The sequence below is a fragment of the Ictalurus furcatus genome, chromosome 18 (assembly GCF_023375685.1).
Source record: "Ictalurus furcatus strain D&B chromosome 18, Billie_1.0, whole genome shotgun sequence".
Taxonomy (NCBI): domain Eukaryota; kingdom Metazoa; phylum Chordata; class Actinopteri; order Siluriformes; family Ictaluridae; genus Ictalurus; species Ictalurus furcatus.
In genome coordinates, this window is record NC_071272.1 from 15,000,607 (window position 1) to 15,015,807 (window position 15,201).

The following is a 15,201-nucleotide window of genomic DNA, read 5'->3' on the forward strand; positions in this document are numbered from 1 at the left end:
AACCTGAACCTGTGCAAATCAGTGGGCCTCCAGAGTTGAGAGCTAAATATCTATGTGGATTAGTGATTAAACTTCAGTTTAATGACATTCTGATGTCCTAACTGATATCAATATACATAATAAATACACATATTGGTAAATTCATTATAGTTATCATATTTATAGTAATGTCAGTCAGGGAATTATTAGTTAAAGGATTTGTGTGGTGGTCTGGGAAAACCCGTCAGATGTTTGGATGAAAAATAAGATTTTAACCAAAACTCCATTCCAGTTTTTGGATATTTACATGTCATACTGAGAAGGTCATAAGCCTGTCCAACTGTTTAAATGGTCTTATGAAAAGAAAATTTAGCCAGCAGAACAGAACTGACTGAATTAATCATCTGTTATTTCTCCACCAATGATCTCCACCAATGAACAGAGATCATTTGACTTAAGAGACGGCCATGAGGCTTGTGTTTAAATGTCACTCATTTCCAATTGTAAATGTATAATTTTTTAAAATTTGGCAACAATCTTGTTTTACCATTAGCAGGAATTGGAATGAATTATTTAAACCATTTTGACCTTTGGTTGATTTTAACGTGCTATAACGTTTCTTATTGTTCAGATACAGTGCCCTCTACTAATATTGGCACCCTTGGTAAATATGAGCAAAGAAGGCTGTGAAAATTGTCTTTACTGTTTAATCTTTTGAATTTTTGTCAAACAAAAATCACAAAACACAGGTTTTTCAAAAAATATCTTTGTTAAATATAGGTGTGCTACCTCCCTTTGCCAAGATAACAGCTCTGAGTCTTCTCCTTTAATGCCTGATGAGGTTGGAGAATACATGGCAAGGGATCTGAGACCATTCCTCCATACAGAATCTCTCCAGATCCTTCAAATCTCAAGGTCCACGCTGATGGACTCTCCTCTTCAGTTCACCCCACAGGTTTTTTCTATGGGTTTCAAGTCAGGGGACTGGGATGGCCATGGCAGGACCTTGTTTCTGTGGTCAGTAAAACCATTTTTGTGTTGATTTTGATGTATGTATCAGTGTCCTGCTGGAAGATCCAACCACAGCCCATTTTAAGCTTTCTGGTAGAGGCAGTCAGGTTTTCATTTAGTATCTGTTAAATGTAATAATTGAACACCATCCCACTCCCACTGCAATATTTGCACATTCCTGCATTGACTTTATTGCATTTTTGCTGCTACTGTACTTATAAAAATATAGTATTTAATTTCTTGTCACTATTATACACTTTACCTGGCTGCTACTGCAATAACTGCTATGTCCATATTTGGTATAAGTCAGTCTGCTGAATACTAAGTCATAGTATGTTATGTTTACATTTATACCATTTTAAAATTATATTGTTACTCTTTGGCACCTATCTTTTGCACTACCTGTAATATTGGACATTTCCACACTAAAATTATTGTCCTGTTTTAGTAGGACTGGACTGTACTGTCCTGTGTTATTAGCACACGTTTGCATGTGCACTTTATGTAAAAATGTGTAGCTCTTATTTAGTTCTGTGTCGTCTCATGTGGTTAGTGTCTTGTTTTATGTAGCACCATGGTCCTGGAGGAACTTTGTTTCGTTTCACTGTGTACTGTACCAACTGTATATGGTTGAAATGACAATAAAGCCACTAGAACTTCAACTTGTTATGAATGACTAAGGGAATTTGGCCTATATGTTACCTCATATTTATATCCCTGTGAAACAGGAAGTCATGGTTAAACAATTTCCAAAGTTCCAGTCACCCAGGTGTACAAATTTAAAAAAATATATATCAATGAGAATATACTTCAAATTGATTTTTCTCATATGAATTCATAAGGGTGCCAATAATTGTTGCACACCTATATTTAGCAAAAATATTTTTTTTTCTGTGTTGTGTTTGCAATTGTTTGATATCCATGAGAGCAGAGTATTTTTTTAAAAAAATTTAAACAAAAGATCAAAAGCTTAAACAATAAAGACAATTTTCACAGCCTTCTTTGCTCATATTTACCAAGGGTGCCAATATTAGTGTAGGGCACTGTACATGCCAAAGAGAAACATATTTCCATTTAGGAAAGCTTGTAATTTCCAGAGCTAATGTGACCAAGTGAAGGGTTTTCCCAGGCCATGATATAATTGGGGAAGTTTCCCCCAGTTTTCTCAATCATTTAAAAGTATTATACAGTACAAGCAATAAAAAAGCAAGCAATGTACAAGGTGTGGACTGACACACAATGTGCTCAAAAACAAAGCTCTATCTGGTAAGAATGGGGTGGGGGGTGGTTTGGGGAACAGTGCTGGCCTTATAGTACAAACAAGTGCATTTCCATCCAATAACATAATATCTCTATATGACATTAAAAAATTCACAAAGTTAACAGCTCATTGTATTTGTCTGGAACAACCATTACTATACTCAAGTTTATTCCAAATCAAAGACAGCATTGTGCAACTAGAATAAATATGTATTTAGAGATGTAAAAAGGTTTCTAATGCGGTCGTGTTCCTCAAGGTCTGAATTCTGAGTCACTAGTATTGCTAGCTACTAACTATAAATCTCACTTTGTTCTAGATATTTGATTTGATAGACTATTTTATTCTCTAAAATGAAATATTTGCAGAAATATTTGTTTTCTGAAAAGTAAACCTGCACTTACGGTAAATGGAAGAAATAAATATTTCTTATTTCCATTATTTTTTTCCAATGGCTTTCTCTGTCACACATGTCAATACCCTTCTTCACCTTTAAAAAAAAAAAGAAAAGAAATACCACCGTGCAGTTGAATGCCTGATTCTGATTGGTCAGAAGATGATTAAGTTTCTATAACAGCAGCTCTGAAAGCATTTCTGGCAGCAAGACATATCACAGGATTATATTAACACACTAGTTCTAATACATTGTGTTACTTATTTTATTTAACCTTTAATTAACCTGGATAGTCACACTGAGACAAAAATCTCAGACAGATGGCTTTCCAGTTTCTCATAACCTGACAAACTGCATTTTAATGCATGTTTAACTTCAAGAGAGAGAGAAAATTTTGAATCTGGTGAGGGAACAACTGTTGAGTGATAACAGGAACTTGTTTTACGGATGTTCAAGAACATTAAATGCAACTACAAATGGATAAATAGTATCATGTGACATTCATTAATAAATAGGTATTGTTAGGTTTGGCAAATTGGTGTGGGATGTGAGGAATAACACCTCAGGACATGCTGTTATAGGAAAATAATCAATGTCAGCTTTTATTCCTTACTTAATTGACAGAGCCACAGATTTAATCAAGCGCTGTGTATTAACACAGCACCCAGTGACCACCAGGAATCTGTGACTCTGTGACATTAGTAAATGTTGTGATGATTGTATAGATCACTGCCAACTATTATACTGTTATAGTTATTATAGTTATTATTTGGTTATAAGTGTAACTGGTCCCTTAAATTGACTGGGTTTAATAAAAGCTGTATTATACTGTAAAAAAGCAAGTATAAATAACTTTAACTTGAATCTAAGGGCAATATTGCTAAAACTAAGAAAAGTATGGTAATCAATATTTTAACACAGTGTAACTGGTGTGAGTTCTTTGGGGGAAAGTTCAGGAATCAGAATCTCTCAATAAATAAAGAAAATGGCCCATACGTGCCTAACGCGTTTAATATTTGTATAGTAGGATAATGGTAAAAAATAATATGTGCTGTAATTATAAGGGAGTCTGTGAGTTTTGGTGACACTGAAAGGGGAATTTGAGAAAAGTTTGAGAAATCCTGCCATAAGGATTTGCTTTTCATTTGCTTGCATGGTTTTTACCAACCATAATAATAGAACTGAGGCACAATAAAGGGACTCTAATCTCATTCAGCTAAACTGACGAAGACAATAAAGCACAATGCATTGCCAGTGCAAAATATAAACCATGAACTCTTAACAGAAGTCAAACAGAAAATTTGTTGTTTTGAATTAACTATATTGCAGCTATTTTGTCCTGCATAACCTTCACTGTTCTGTCTCAACAAATGATAGATATTGCTATAAAAAGCTATCATCCTCCTAGGAACTCATCACAAGCCTTTGCTGCAAAAAAAAAAAAACTCAATCAAAATCATAGCCTGAATATTCCAGGTCAACAGGATCAGTGGTAGGATAAACCTGCTAAGCTCTAATAATGCTGTGGTATTTGTGTATAGGATGTGTGTGTGTTCACATGACTCATGCCATCTTGGAGGCAGCTCAAGCTTTAGCAATATTTAAAATCCAGTGTCCCTCATCCTCAGTATGTTGTCTTGTTCCAAAGCTCATATCTGGCTCACACAGTGCTCCTGGTCTCTCTTAATTGGTCGGTCACTAGTGCCCCTGTCCAGAATGACAACATCCAGTTACATCATAGTCAAGTACAAGACAGGTACAATAAACAGATGAATTATTAAATAAGATCTTACAGGCGCCGAGTGGCTCAACTTGTCGAAGCGGAATCTCAGGCTGGATCTTGGAGAATTCTTATTCTTGAACTCTTTTGATAGTGATAAAGCAAGCAAGTGATTATTTTCATGAAATGATCTCTCATTTGTAAGCAAACAAAAGATGAGAAAGAAAACACTGGCTGCATTCTTAACTATTTAACAGCAGCTGAATTAAACCATATTGAGGAAATGTTCATATTTGGAATTCATTACCTGTGGGACTGCGGCACATTATAACCGGAGTTCCTACACCCTGACCCTCCACACCAAGAGAGGAGCTACACACAGGTGACAAACTGGGAGAAAGCTGGAGATTGTTCTGGAGAGAAAAAGACAAATAACTCTTTGCTCATAATAAATCCAGCAATTTTCTTTCTACCACTGTGTACTCCTCCATAAAAAGGAGGTTTTGAACACAACCCAGTCATCATTCAATTGAATTCATATTAAGCATACAGAGATACTGTCACAAAGCAGCTTTACAGAAACCTGGATATAGATTTAGATTTTTGGTGTGTAAATACATATTTAAAAAAACTACGGACTACCATTGGAAGCCAATATTAAAATACATAAATATCCATCCATCTATCTATCCATTTTCCATACAACTTATTCTACACAGGGTCACTGGGGAGCCTGGAGCCTACCCCAAGTAGCTTGGGGCACAAGGTGGGGGACACCCTGGTCAGGGTTCCAACCCATCGCATTTCACAACTGCACACCCATTTACACACTACAGACAATTTGGAAATGCCAATCAACCTACAATGCATGTCTTTGGACTAGTGGAGGAAACCGGAGTACCTGGAGGAAACCTTTGAAGTACAGGGAGTACATGCAAGCTCCGTGCACACAGGGCGGAGGTGGGATTCAAACCGCCAACCCTGGAGGTGCGAGGCAAACATGCTAACCACTAAGCCTCTATGCCACTGTGAACATTAATTGGACTGTGTGATTCAGACAGCCATCTGACTCTCTGTTACCATGCAACACCAACCACCAACCTTAACATAGCTCCCATAACATGATCAGTTTAGATTAAACTAACCTGAACTTTGCCCACACACACACACACACGGACACATGCACACACAGACTCACAGGGTCTCCTTCCTCAAGTGTGTCTGTGTCTCCAGCAACACTACTGAAGCTGCTTGTGCTGGATGGAGAGCGAGAGATTTCTGGGCTTTGAGTGCACTCCTGCAGCTTCAGAGCTGGGCTACAGTCAGCCGGTAGAGACAGAGAGAGATGAGTGAAAATATGTTTTAAAGAAAGTTAAAGACATTAATTAGATCTACTAGTAAGTATAGCAAAACAGCACAAAGGAGAAGTAATGAGGTAACTAATTATTAAGGAATTATTAACTAGCATGGCCCCTCTTCATTCTTCTTGTTTAGTTAGAGAAAAAAATTATCAACATATATTTCACATTCCTGGAGTCTTTATTGTGTGTACTGCTTCTAAAACAGCACCTCAAAGAGCCATATTGGTATAATCTAGCTTTATAATATAATATAGCATTAGGATAACGAACACAACATTTCGTCCACCTACACCTCTTTCAAGTTCAGTCCATAAGTGATAGCACCGATCCTAGTCGTTTCCAGCTGAAGTTCTAATGCTTATATACAAAATCTGTATTTCATTCAGGTATGAAACTTTCTTACGAGTATACTAAACATTCAGATTGAGTTATATTATATATATATATATATATATATATATATATATATATATATATATATATATATATATATATACATACACACTTTGCCTTGCAAGTCTAGCACTAAGTCTAGGGGAAAAAAGGTGACTTGTAGGAAGCTGGGACAAGACTGTATTGTTAATGACTTATGACTTTACCTCTCTGTACTCAAGCAGATCTCTGGAGAACTGGGGTTTGATGAGGTCTGTGATTTAACCTCTTGTGAGAGTTGACCGTTGTCTAGACTCCTCTGATCACAGAGCATACTGGAGTAAAGCAATGACAAACAGAGGAAATCACTCAGCAGTGTCTTTCCTCACAGTGTGAGTGCAAGGCTGTTTGTACGCAGTCATTTCTCATTGCGCAGCGTTTGACAATATCTCAGTACAGAGTGGGGATGATTTATAGCATCCTTCAGAGCTTTTGTGCATCAGAGGCGGTTCTATTGCAGGAACCGTTCCCATTTCCTTTTCATTCCTCAGCAACATGTTTATGAAACAACGTTTATGAAATAACGTGCTTCATATATGTGTGGTGTTCTGGGAAAACCCTTCACATGGTGAAAGTTTGACATTATACAGTATATAGTTATTTCCTGAACTGAAATGTTTTTTTTTCCTCTTTTGCACATAGCTCAACCATAACTGAAGTTCTAGCATTATAAATTTCCCTTTATTAAAACTTTCCCCTAGAAGTGAAAATGGCAAAATTGCATTTAAAGTGTAAGAGCAAGTGCAGTGTAGGAGCATCACAGACTTTTTCACAGCCAGCATGTGATTACAAATAGAATTAATTAGGCTTATGTCTGTTTTGATACAGCATATAGCTATCCAAGAACTGTGCGCGGAAATCCGACTTAGCTAGCAAGGTTTTGGACATCTTTAGGCAGACTAACTGTCTGCTTGTTAAACATGATTTTGCAAGAAGACAGCTGAGGCATGTTGTGGTGTGAAAGTATGTTACGGACAGAAAAAAATAGGCTTTTTATTCCTGTTTGCGAGGGTTCAGCCACAGCGTAATATGTCAGGTTTTCCCAGACCACCACACATAAAATAAGCATGATATTGTTACGTATTGTTACATAACATTACAAATACATGTCAACAAATACAAATGTAAATATAATTGTCAATAATGGCATATCGATTATTTTGGTTGAATTGAGTTCAATGGAGGTCATTTTCAAGTTATGTGCGAGTGTGTATCTGTATGTCAGTGTGGCTGACCTGCGTGTTAGACGCTCGGTCTGCGCGTCCATGCTAGTGTGCAGCCGGGGGAAAAGACATGAGCGTCTCTTCACCGGGCTCTTCAGAGGAGACTTAGCCGTAGATGACACAGGGTACTAAAAAAAAGTTCAAAGTTAAACAGTCTGGTCTGAAATTAAATTCACTCGATTCTCTCATTTCCCTTTACTCTAAATGTTACTCTAAAACGGAGCAAATTCTGTTAACAAAGGGAAGCTTCTGGTTTATCATTGTACAAACTGCATGTCTAAAACATCACTCATTTGACTTATGTGGTGTAAGACACTGAATGACACTACTATGAGCAAAAATTAACAAAAAAGTGTTAGAGAGTTTAAAAAACACGTTGTAGTGGCCATCTTGAAACTGGAATCACTTTCTTTCTCAGTATATAGCTTGCCATCACTTCACACAAATATCAGACTCATGTAAGAGATGTTTTCCAAAGTTTAAAGTTGGAACTGTACCATACAACTTATTAAGATGTATAAGATTTTTTTTTTAGCAAATAATACAAAAAAATTGTATTGACTGTATGTAATTAGGTATGATGTGATGAATTAGACAAGCATTTTTGCATACTGCTAAATTATTGTTTTCTAGCTCCTGTACCAAAATTAAAGAGACATACACGCAAAACAAGTTTTCGCTAATCATCTACACTGGGAGTAAAAGGACATTTTATTTGTGCTTAGACGATCACTTTAAACCAGGGATTCTCAACCTTTTTTGGTTTCCCTGATCCTATCGTAAGGACCCAAAATAGTTGTGTGTCTAATGAGAGGACTGGGATTTTGCGTCACACTGCAGCTTAAGTCAGGAAATGTAGTCAAAAGCGCACATCTCATTTGAGCTGCTAGATAGCTACTTTGATTTGATGCACACAAGGACACCGAATCCTGCATAAATAAGTGCTAGTAAGTGCTGCAGTCTGGTGTAAAATGGTCTTAAGAGGTGCTTCAGTTTGAAGACTATTGAAATTTTAATTAATTAATAATAATAATAATATGACCATTTGAATGACTCTTTTAAAATATTCCATAAATCAAGATCATGTGCAGAGAACAACATTAGAAATAATGGTTGATAAAAATCTTCTTTGAACCCATCCACATCTTGATCCCATTTGGGGTCACGACCCGAAGGTTGAGAACCTCTGCTTTAAACCTATTCTGAGTAAACCAGCAAACATGTGTCTGTGAGCGTATTGAGATTGTGCCTGGTACTGTAGCTTGGAGTGCTCACCGAGTTCCTGTTGCACTCAGGGCTGCTATGGGTAAGACCCGCTCCACTCAGACTGGTGGGCACTCCTCCACCCCCTGCAGAGCGGCCATGCTTCTGAGAGCCCACCATCGTCTCCATTGAGTGACTACGCACACGCATTGCTCGCTGATTCAGAAACAGAGGAAAAAAGACAAGGGGAAGATATCTCTGTCAGCTTTTCTCTCAGAAGCAGTGAGGTTGTTGAGCCTGATTTTTAATGAAATATGTTCTGGGTACCTTGATAGTTTCCAGGATTCCCCCATGGCTTCCGTTCTCCATTCGGTCCTCATCACCGCTGAGCGGCTGACCCAGAAGCAGCTGAGTCTGTCTGTGTAACTCATTATGGAGGTTGTCCAGCAATGCCGTTCGCGTTCTCTCCTAACACACACACGTATAGGAAAATATTAGAAACATACATACTGTATCATATGAACAAATGTATATATAAAACTCCCTCTAATAGTTGCTTATAAAGGCCATCAATGTATATGTACTGTATCATAATCTATGCATTAATTACAACTCTAACTATGAAATGGCCACTTGTAAGTGGTTTTTACGGTAGGTGAAAACAACTTAATGCAAACATACTAATGTGAAAATACAGAAAATACAGGGAAATTCTGATCCAGCTTAAGTTGCAATGTTCCATCCATCCCTCCATTTTCCATCCTGCTTATCCTACACAGGGTCATGGGGGAGCCTGGAGCCTATCCCAGGGAACTTGGGGCACAAGGCGGGGAAACCCTGGACGTAACATAATTGCACACACATTCACACACTACAGACAATTTGGAAATGCCAATCAGCCTACAATGCATGTCTTTGGACTGGGGAAGGAAACTGGAGTACTCGGAGGAAACCCCCAAAGCATGGGGAGAAATGCAAGCTCCGAGCACAAACAAACATGCTAACTACTAAGCCACTATGCCCCCCAAGTAGCAATGTTCATTATTTCAAACTCAATCATTCATCTTCAGTAAGTCCTTTATCCGGGTCAGGGGTTAGGTGGAGCCGGATCCTATCATGGGGACACTGGGCGTGAGGTGAGAATACACAACGAATGGGCCACACACACGTTCATCCCCTCAAAAAATGTTATGTTGTTGACCGCTTTGTACTTACCTCCAGCTTGGCAAATCGATCAGAGCGGTAGCAGGCCAGCTCTGCATTGATCAGCTTAGTCAGCAAGAACTCTCTGAATTCTGGGCCCTGTGGATGGATAGAATGAGACAGCAAATACAATGACATGCAAAAAAAAATCCTTTCTAACATAGAAGCAGCTAATTTGACTGCAGCTATTTACCTTTCTGAAGACTGGAGGATTGGGGAGCGGAGGACCGAATTGTGGAACATCATCTCTTGCTGTGACAGAGACCTGCAATGCACCATTCTTATTTAGCTAAAACTTAAAGATATCTTTTTAAGTCTGGGTATGACAATCCAGATGGATGGACTGTCCTTCATTATCATCTCCATAGTTGTCTATCCTTATGGAAGGCAGGTACATTGCAGTTTACTTCAAAATAACATGTATTATACTGTATTTACAGATATATGTCAGCTATTGAGTACATTTTTTTTCATGAACATTGAGAGATGACTCACATATATGACCGGTTGAAGATGTTGTCATGTATTAGGAGAGGAGATCACTTATTAAGTCATTAATGCAGGGATGTTTACTGTATTTGTCAATGCACATTTGTATTGACTTGCTGATTTTACAATTATTTAAATGGATTTCTATAAAATTCAATGTTATTCAAATGTCAAAATGTTGTTGTTTTTTTATTAGAAGGTAGAGGAAAATTTCATGAAACAATTTCAGCCATAGCTAGACAAAGAAAAAACAATCTCTAATCAATAAATTGCAGAATTTGTCCAGCAATGAGCCATTTTGGAGCTGAAAAATTCGATTCAGTGTCACATGATCTGACTCAGTGAAAAGAACTAGAATTCACACATACCTGCAGTTTAACAGTAATACGTGTTAGATTATTATAATTGTATACCTTGCTATCATAAATGTTATTTGTGTGATGTTCTGTTTTTATAAGAGCTGCTTGATAGAAATATATAAAAAGGTTAATATATGTGTTTTGCATAATAATATCAATTAGCCCAATTTATTTCTACCTTGTATGTGGTGTCGTCTGTACCCGGATTCTCCACCGTGACCAGGATATAAGCATGAAGAAAGTTGGACGCGATCATGTCAGGCACAAATGGTGTGGCCTCTTCTTGAAAAACTATTGCCACTATGTCATTTCCTATATGTCTCTTCCTTTGAAGCTGTGCATGGGTGAAAAAAACAACAACACATCCATTTGGAAATATAGCCGTAGATGCTCCACTAAATGTACACATTTAACACTTGCAGCAAAGCTTTACGAGTATTAATAGTAGGTAGTGTCGCTAAATGCTACCTCTCAGGCTGAATATGTACCTGTTGTGTGTCCCCTTCTGTGAAGGGTAACTTGGTAGAGACGTGGAACATGAGCTCCTGCCCTTTGAACACAGTGTAGACCGACTGAGAACCTGTCTGCCCATTACTGACATCCAGACCACCTCGAAAACTAGCAGAGGAGGGAAAGATCAGTGAGAAATCTGAAGCCTCAGATCATTTGTTACTATCAGAATCATTTTCACCAATATACATTATGTACCATAATTAATATGGCTTGATTTTAATACTATTGATAGTAGGGTTAATATGACTACTATACTACTATTGATAGTATGGAGTAGTAAGGAGTAAAACACTGAGCATCTTCAATCGTGACATTGTTCTTTTCCTCCGCAGTTGTAAGTTTCCACTAATTTTAGCCACTGTGCTTAAATAAGCTTCCATTTAAAAATTAAAGGTTTCCTTCAGTGTGATAAGATGCCCTTGCGACGCTCTATCTCTCTTACCCTTTAAAATCCTGCAGTTCCACACAGTCTCCCAGCACTCGGAGGAATTCAGTGAAAGCTGGTGTTTCCTCACTGTTTCCAAACAGCTCCTCTTCTGACATCTGGGTTAAACACAGAGAATTATTCAACCACAATTTTATTTAAAAAAAGTATCAGCTCAAGCAACTGTAAGACTATAGAAGATAGTGTGTGAGGTCACTGGGAAAGGTCAGGGAAGGGGAACAAAAGCAAGTGCTGCACAGGGGAAATGGCTCAACATCTCATAAGGGAAGTGATTCAAGAGCTTTAAATGCAATACACACTTTATGTAGTGCACATCTTAAATACATACAATGGTTCTGAGATATGAATTTGAATTCATAGGTTGTATGAATGCGTGAGGAAATGCGTGTTACTGACCTGACCAAACTTCTGGTAGATGACACCAAACTTGAAAGTGTTGTTCAGCTCATGTTCATCGTAGTTCAGTATTAACTGAGATCCCTGTGAAGTAAGAGCAGTAGAGTTCAACAGGGTTTGGAAATCAATCAGATCAGAAATTGGCTAATCAAAACCCATCACAGAGTGAATTTCACTCACAGAGTCAGTTTTTCAAGCTAATCTCTATCCCCTAGAGCATACTGTATATATCTGATTATCACAAACTAGACGTTTACTGAGAAAATATGTAAAAAGTAAAAAAAAAAGTATCTGTAAATTGAAAGACACTGTGTGGGTCTGATTGCACCATCACTGTTTCATGGTGTTAAGTGGTATAACTATTGTGCAGTAATTGTGTTATAATAATGTTCATAAAAGGTCAACAAAGTCATCAATACAATTCCATATTTAATCGCCCTGCATGTTATTCCTGTGCTTTGGGGGTTTCCTCCGGGTACTCCGGTTTCGTCCCCCAGTCCAAAGACAGGCATTGTAGGCTGACTGACATGTCCAAATTGTCTGTAGTGTGTGAATGGTTGTGTGAATGTGCCCTGCGATGGGTTGGCACTCCGCCCTGTGCCCCGAGTTCCCTGGGATAGGCTCCCCCATGACCCTGTGTAGGATAAGTGGCATGGAAAATGAATGGATGGATGGATTTAACCACCCAAACGTCAAATCCACGTGCCCCTTAGTTTGTTCAATCACATTTTCATTGGCTACCAGCAGCTATAGTGAGAAACAGGATTAACAAATCAGGACCATGCTTTTTATCCATTTCTGTTTAAAAAAGCTACGAGCCAGCTAGCTACATTCTGTGCACAGGGACATCAAGATGACACCTGATGAAGTCTTGAAAATCTATGGCAGGAGGAGACATAATTTTTTGACTTTGTGAGATGTAATTTTCTCCCTATTACTAGCAAGTTGTTTTCATTTCCATATTAATGTTATTGTTTGATGGTGGATCATGCCTTAAATAATTCATTGACAAACTCTCAAACTCTCCGTCTGCATTAGTGTGTTGCACTTATCAATTTTATTTATCTTAATCCTTAATCTTAATCCTCAACTGCTCAATTGTATCTTGTCTAAATTATTGATCAGCCAAATGAGCAAATGTACGTGTAAACATGTAAATCTAATTAACACAATGATTTTAATCAGCGTATTTTCTCATCCCACCCTGAAATTAATTCTTGGCTACGTCATAGATGCAGACGCAGGATTCATAACGCCTTTTCAGTTTTAATGAGAAATCCTACAACTTCCCATTTTTAAAGCCATGGTCTGAAAGTAATGTTTGTAAGAACTAAGGTTATAATTCCTGATAACTCACCCTAGTGTACAACACGGGATTGAACCTCAAGCCAACGATATCTTCACAAAGCAGCTGCAGAAAGAGACAGAGAGCGTCACAGAATTAAAATCTGATGCAGGTTCACTGACCTCAGTTGATGCACTGAGATACAATATTATTATTTTACGCAAATAACTGCAATGATCAAAGTGATCAGAATGGTTGGGGTTTAAAAGGAATACACAGTGTTTAAATAAATGCCCAAAAGGCAGCATGATTTCAAAGCTCACTCAGTGGAAATGAAAAACCATGCATCATCACCTTGGCTAACTGAGGGACGCTGGGGAGCTCAAGCAAACCCGTGACCAAAATCCTGTCATAGACTGTCTTTGCTGGAGTCCTGAGAGGATTGAGAGCATCAGATTAAGAATTTATTAAATAAATGCAACCATTTCATTATAAATGCAATCAGCATTAAAATAAGTGCACATTGCAAATTGGATAATTGGGAATAAAATCTCTCCCCAAGCTGTTATTACCTTAAAATAATGTGCAGATGCTCCTGATCCTTTGTTTCTTCATGCCGGAGGGACAGGACAAGGTTGCCATGGTTGCTGGCTGTGCAGTAGAAATCAAGGTGTTCCTGTGAAGTGAGGTTTTTCAGAGTCAGGCCTAGAGACTGCAGAGGGACATTTCTCTGTATAATCGAAGACATACATACATACATACATACATACACATATATATACATATATATACACACACACACACATATATATATACATATATACATATATATATATATATATATATATATATATATATATATGTGTGTGTGTGTGTGTGTGTATATTTATGAGCAAAGAAGGCTGTAAAAATTTGTCTTTATTGTTTAACCTTTTGATCTTTTGTTAAAAAAAATCATAAACATACTCTGCTCTTACGGATATCAAACAATTGCAAACACAACACAGGTTTATCAAAAAAAATATCTTTGTTGAATATAGGTGTGCAACATTTATTGGCACCCCTATGAATTCATATGAGAAAAATATATTTGAAATATATTCCCATTGATATTTTACATACAAAAATTGTACACCTGGGTGACTAGGAACAGGAAATTGTTCAACCATGACTTCCTGTTTCACAGGGGTATAAATTGAGGTAACACATAGGCCAAATTCCCTTCATAACAATGGGTAACACCAAGGAATATAGCTGTGATGTGCGGCAAAAGGTTGTTGAGATTCACAAAATGGGAAGTGGCTATAAGAAAATAGCACAAGCATTGAAAATGCCATTTCCACCATCAGGGCAATAATTAAGAAGTTCCAGTCAACTGGAAATGTTATGAATCAACCTGGAAGAGGACGTGTGTCTATATTGTCTCAACGCACTGTGAAGAGGATAGCTTGAGTGGCCAAAAAATCTCCCAGGGGGAACTTGTGATTTAATGGGTAAGTTTTACATACTAATCTCACCGATGCTTATGTTTAAAATTAACTGAAGAAGCCAAAAATTATGGTTAGGGTTACAATATGTGCAGTCCTAAATATTGCCTGCTAACAAGCCCCTAACAGTTAATTAACAGACAACAGGCCATACTTTTTATCCATTTATAGTTACAACTCCAATTCCGAAAAAGTTGGGACAGTATGTAAAATGCAAAAAAAATGCGATCATGAGTCATATGAAAATTCATTTCACCCTGTACTATATTGACAACGCATTATTAACACATTATTTGATGTTTTACTTTGTGAATGTAATGTGTTTTTGAAAATATACACTCATTTGATGACTGCAACACACTCCAAAAAATTTGGGACAGTTGACTGTTTACCTCTGTGTAACATCACCTTTTCTTTTAATAACACTTATTAAGTATTTGGGC

General features: G+C 37.5%; 1 protein-coding gene across 2 annotated transcripts in view; it reads right to left on the reverse strand.

Annotated features, from left to right (window-relative positions):
- Positions 1-3,880: 3,880 nt before the first annotated feature.
- The window catches only part of rap1gap2b (RAP1 GTPase activating protein 2b), a 46,910-nt gene continuing 35,589 nt past the window's right edge, over positions 3,881-15,201 (reverse strand). For both annotated transcript variants that reach the window (XM_053648048.1, XM_053648050.1), the window contains 17 exons: positions 13,844-13,947; positions 13,626-13,704; positions 13,344-13,397; positions 11,987-12,070; positions 11,588-11,688; positions 11,121-11,250; positions 10,811-10,966; positions 9,978-10,049; positions 9,797-9,883; positions 8,909-9,049; positions 8,654-8,797; positions 7,391-7,506; positions 6,323-6,430; positions 5,561-5,678; positions 4,670-4,775; positions 4,436-4,506; positions 3,881-4,349 (listed from right to left, as the gene is read on the reverse strand). In XM_053648048.1, coding sequence (XP_053504023.1) covers positions 4,341-4,349; positions 4,436-4,506; positions 4,670-4,775; positions 5,561-5,678; positions 6,323-6,430; positions 7,391-7,506; positions 8,654-8,797; positions 8,909-9,049; positions 9,797-9,883; positions 9,978-10,049; positions 10,811-10,966; positions 11,121-11,250; positions 11,588-11,688; positions 11,987-12,070; positions 13,344-13,397; positions 13,626-13,704; positions 13,844-13,947 — 1,680 coding nt within the window. In that variant the 3' untranslated portion in view covers positions 3,881-4,340. The remainder of the gene's footprint in view (positions 4,350-4,435; positions 4,507-4,669; positions 4,776-5,560; positions 5,679-6,322; positions 6,431-7,390; positions 7,507-8,653; positions 8,798-8,908; positions 9,050-9,796; positions 9,884-9,977; positions 10,050-10,810; positions 10,967-11,120; positions 11,251-11,587; positions 11,689-11,986; positions 12,071-13,343; positions 13,398-13,625; positions 13,705-13,843; positions 13,948-15,201) is intronic.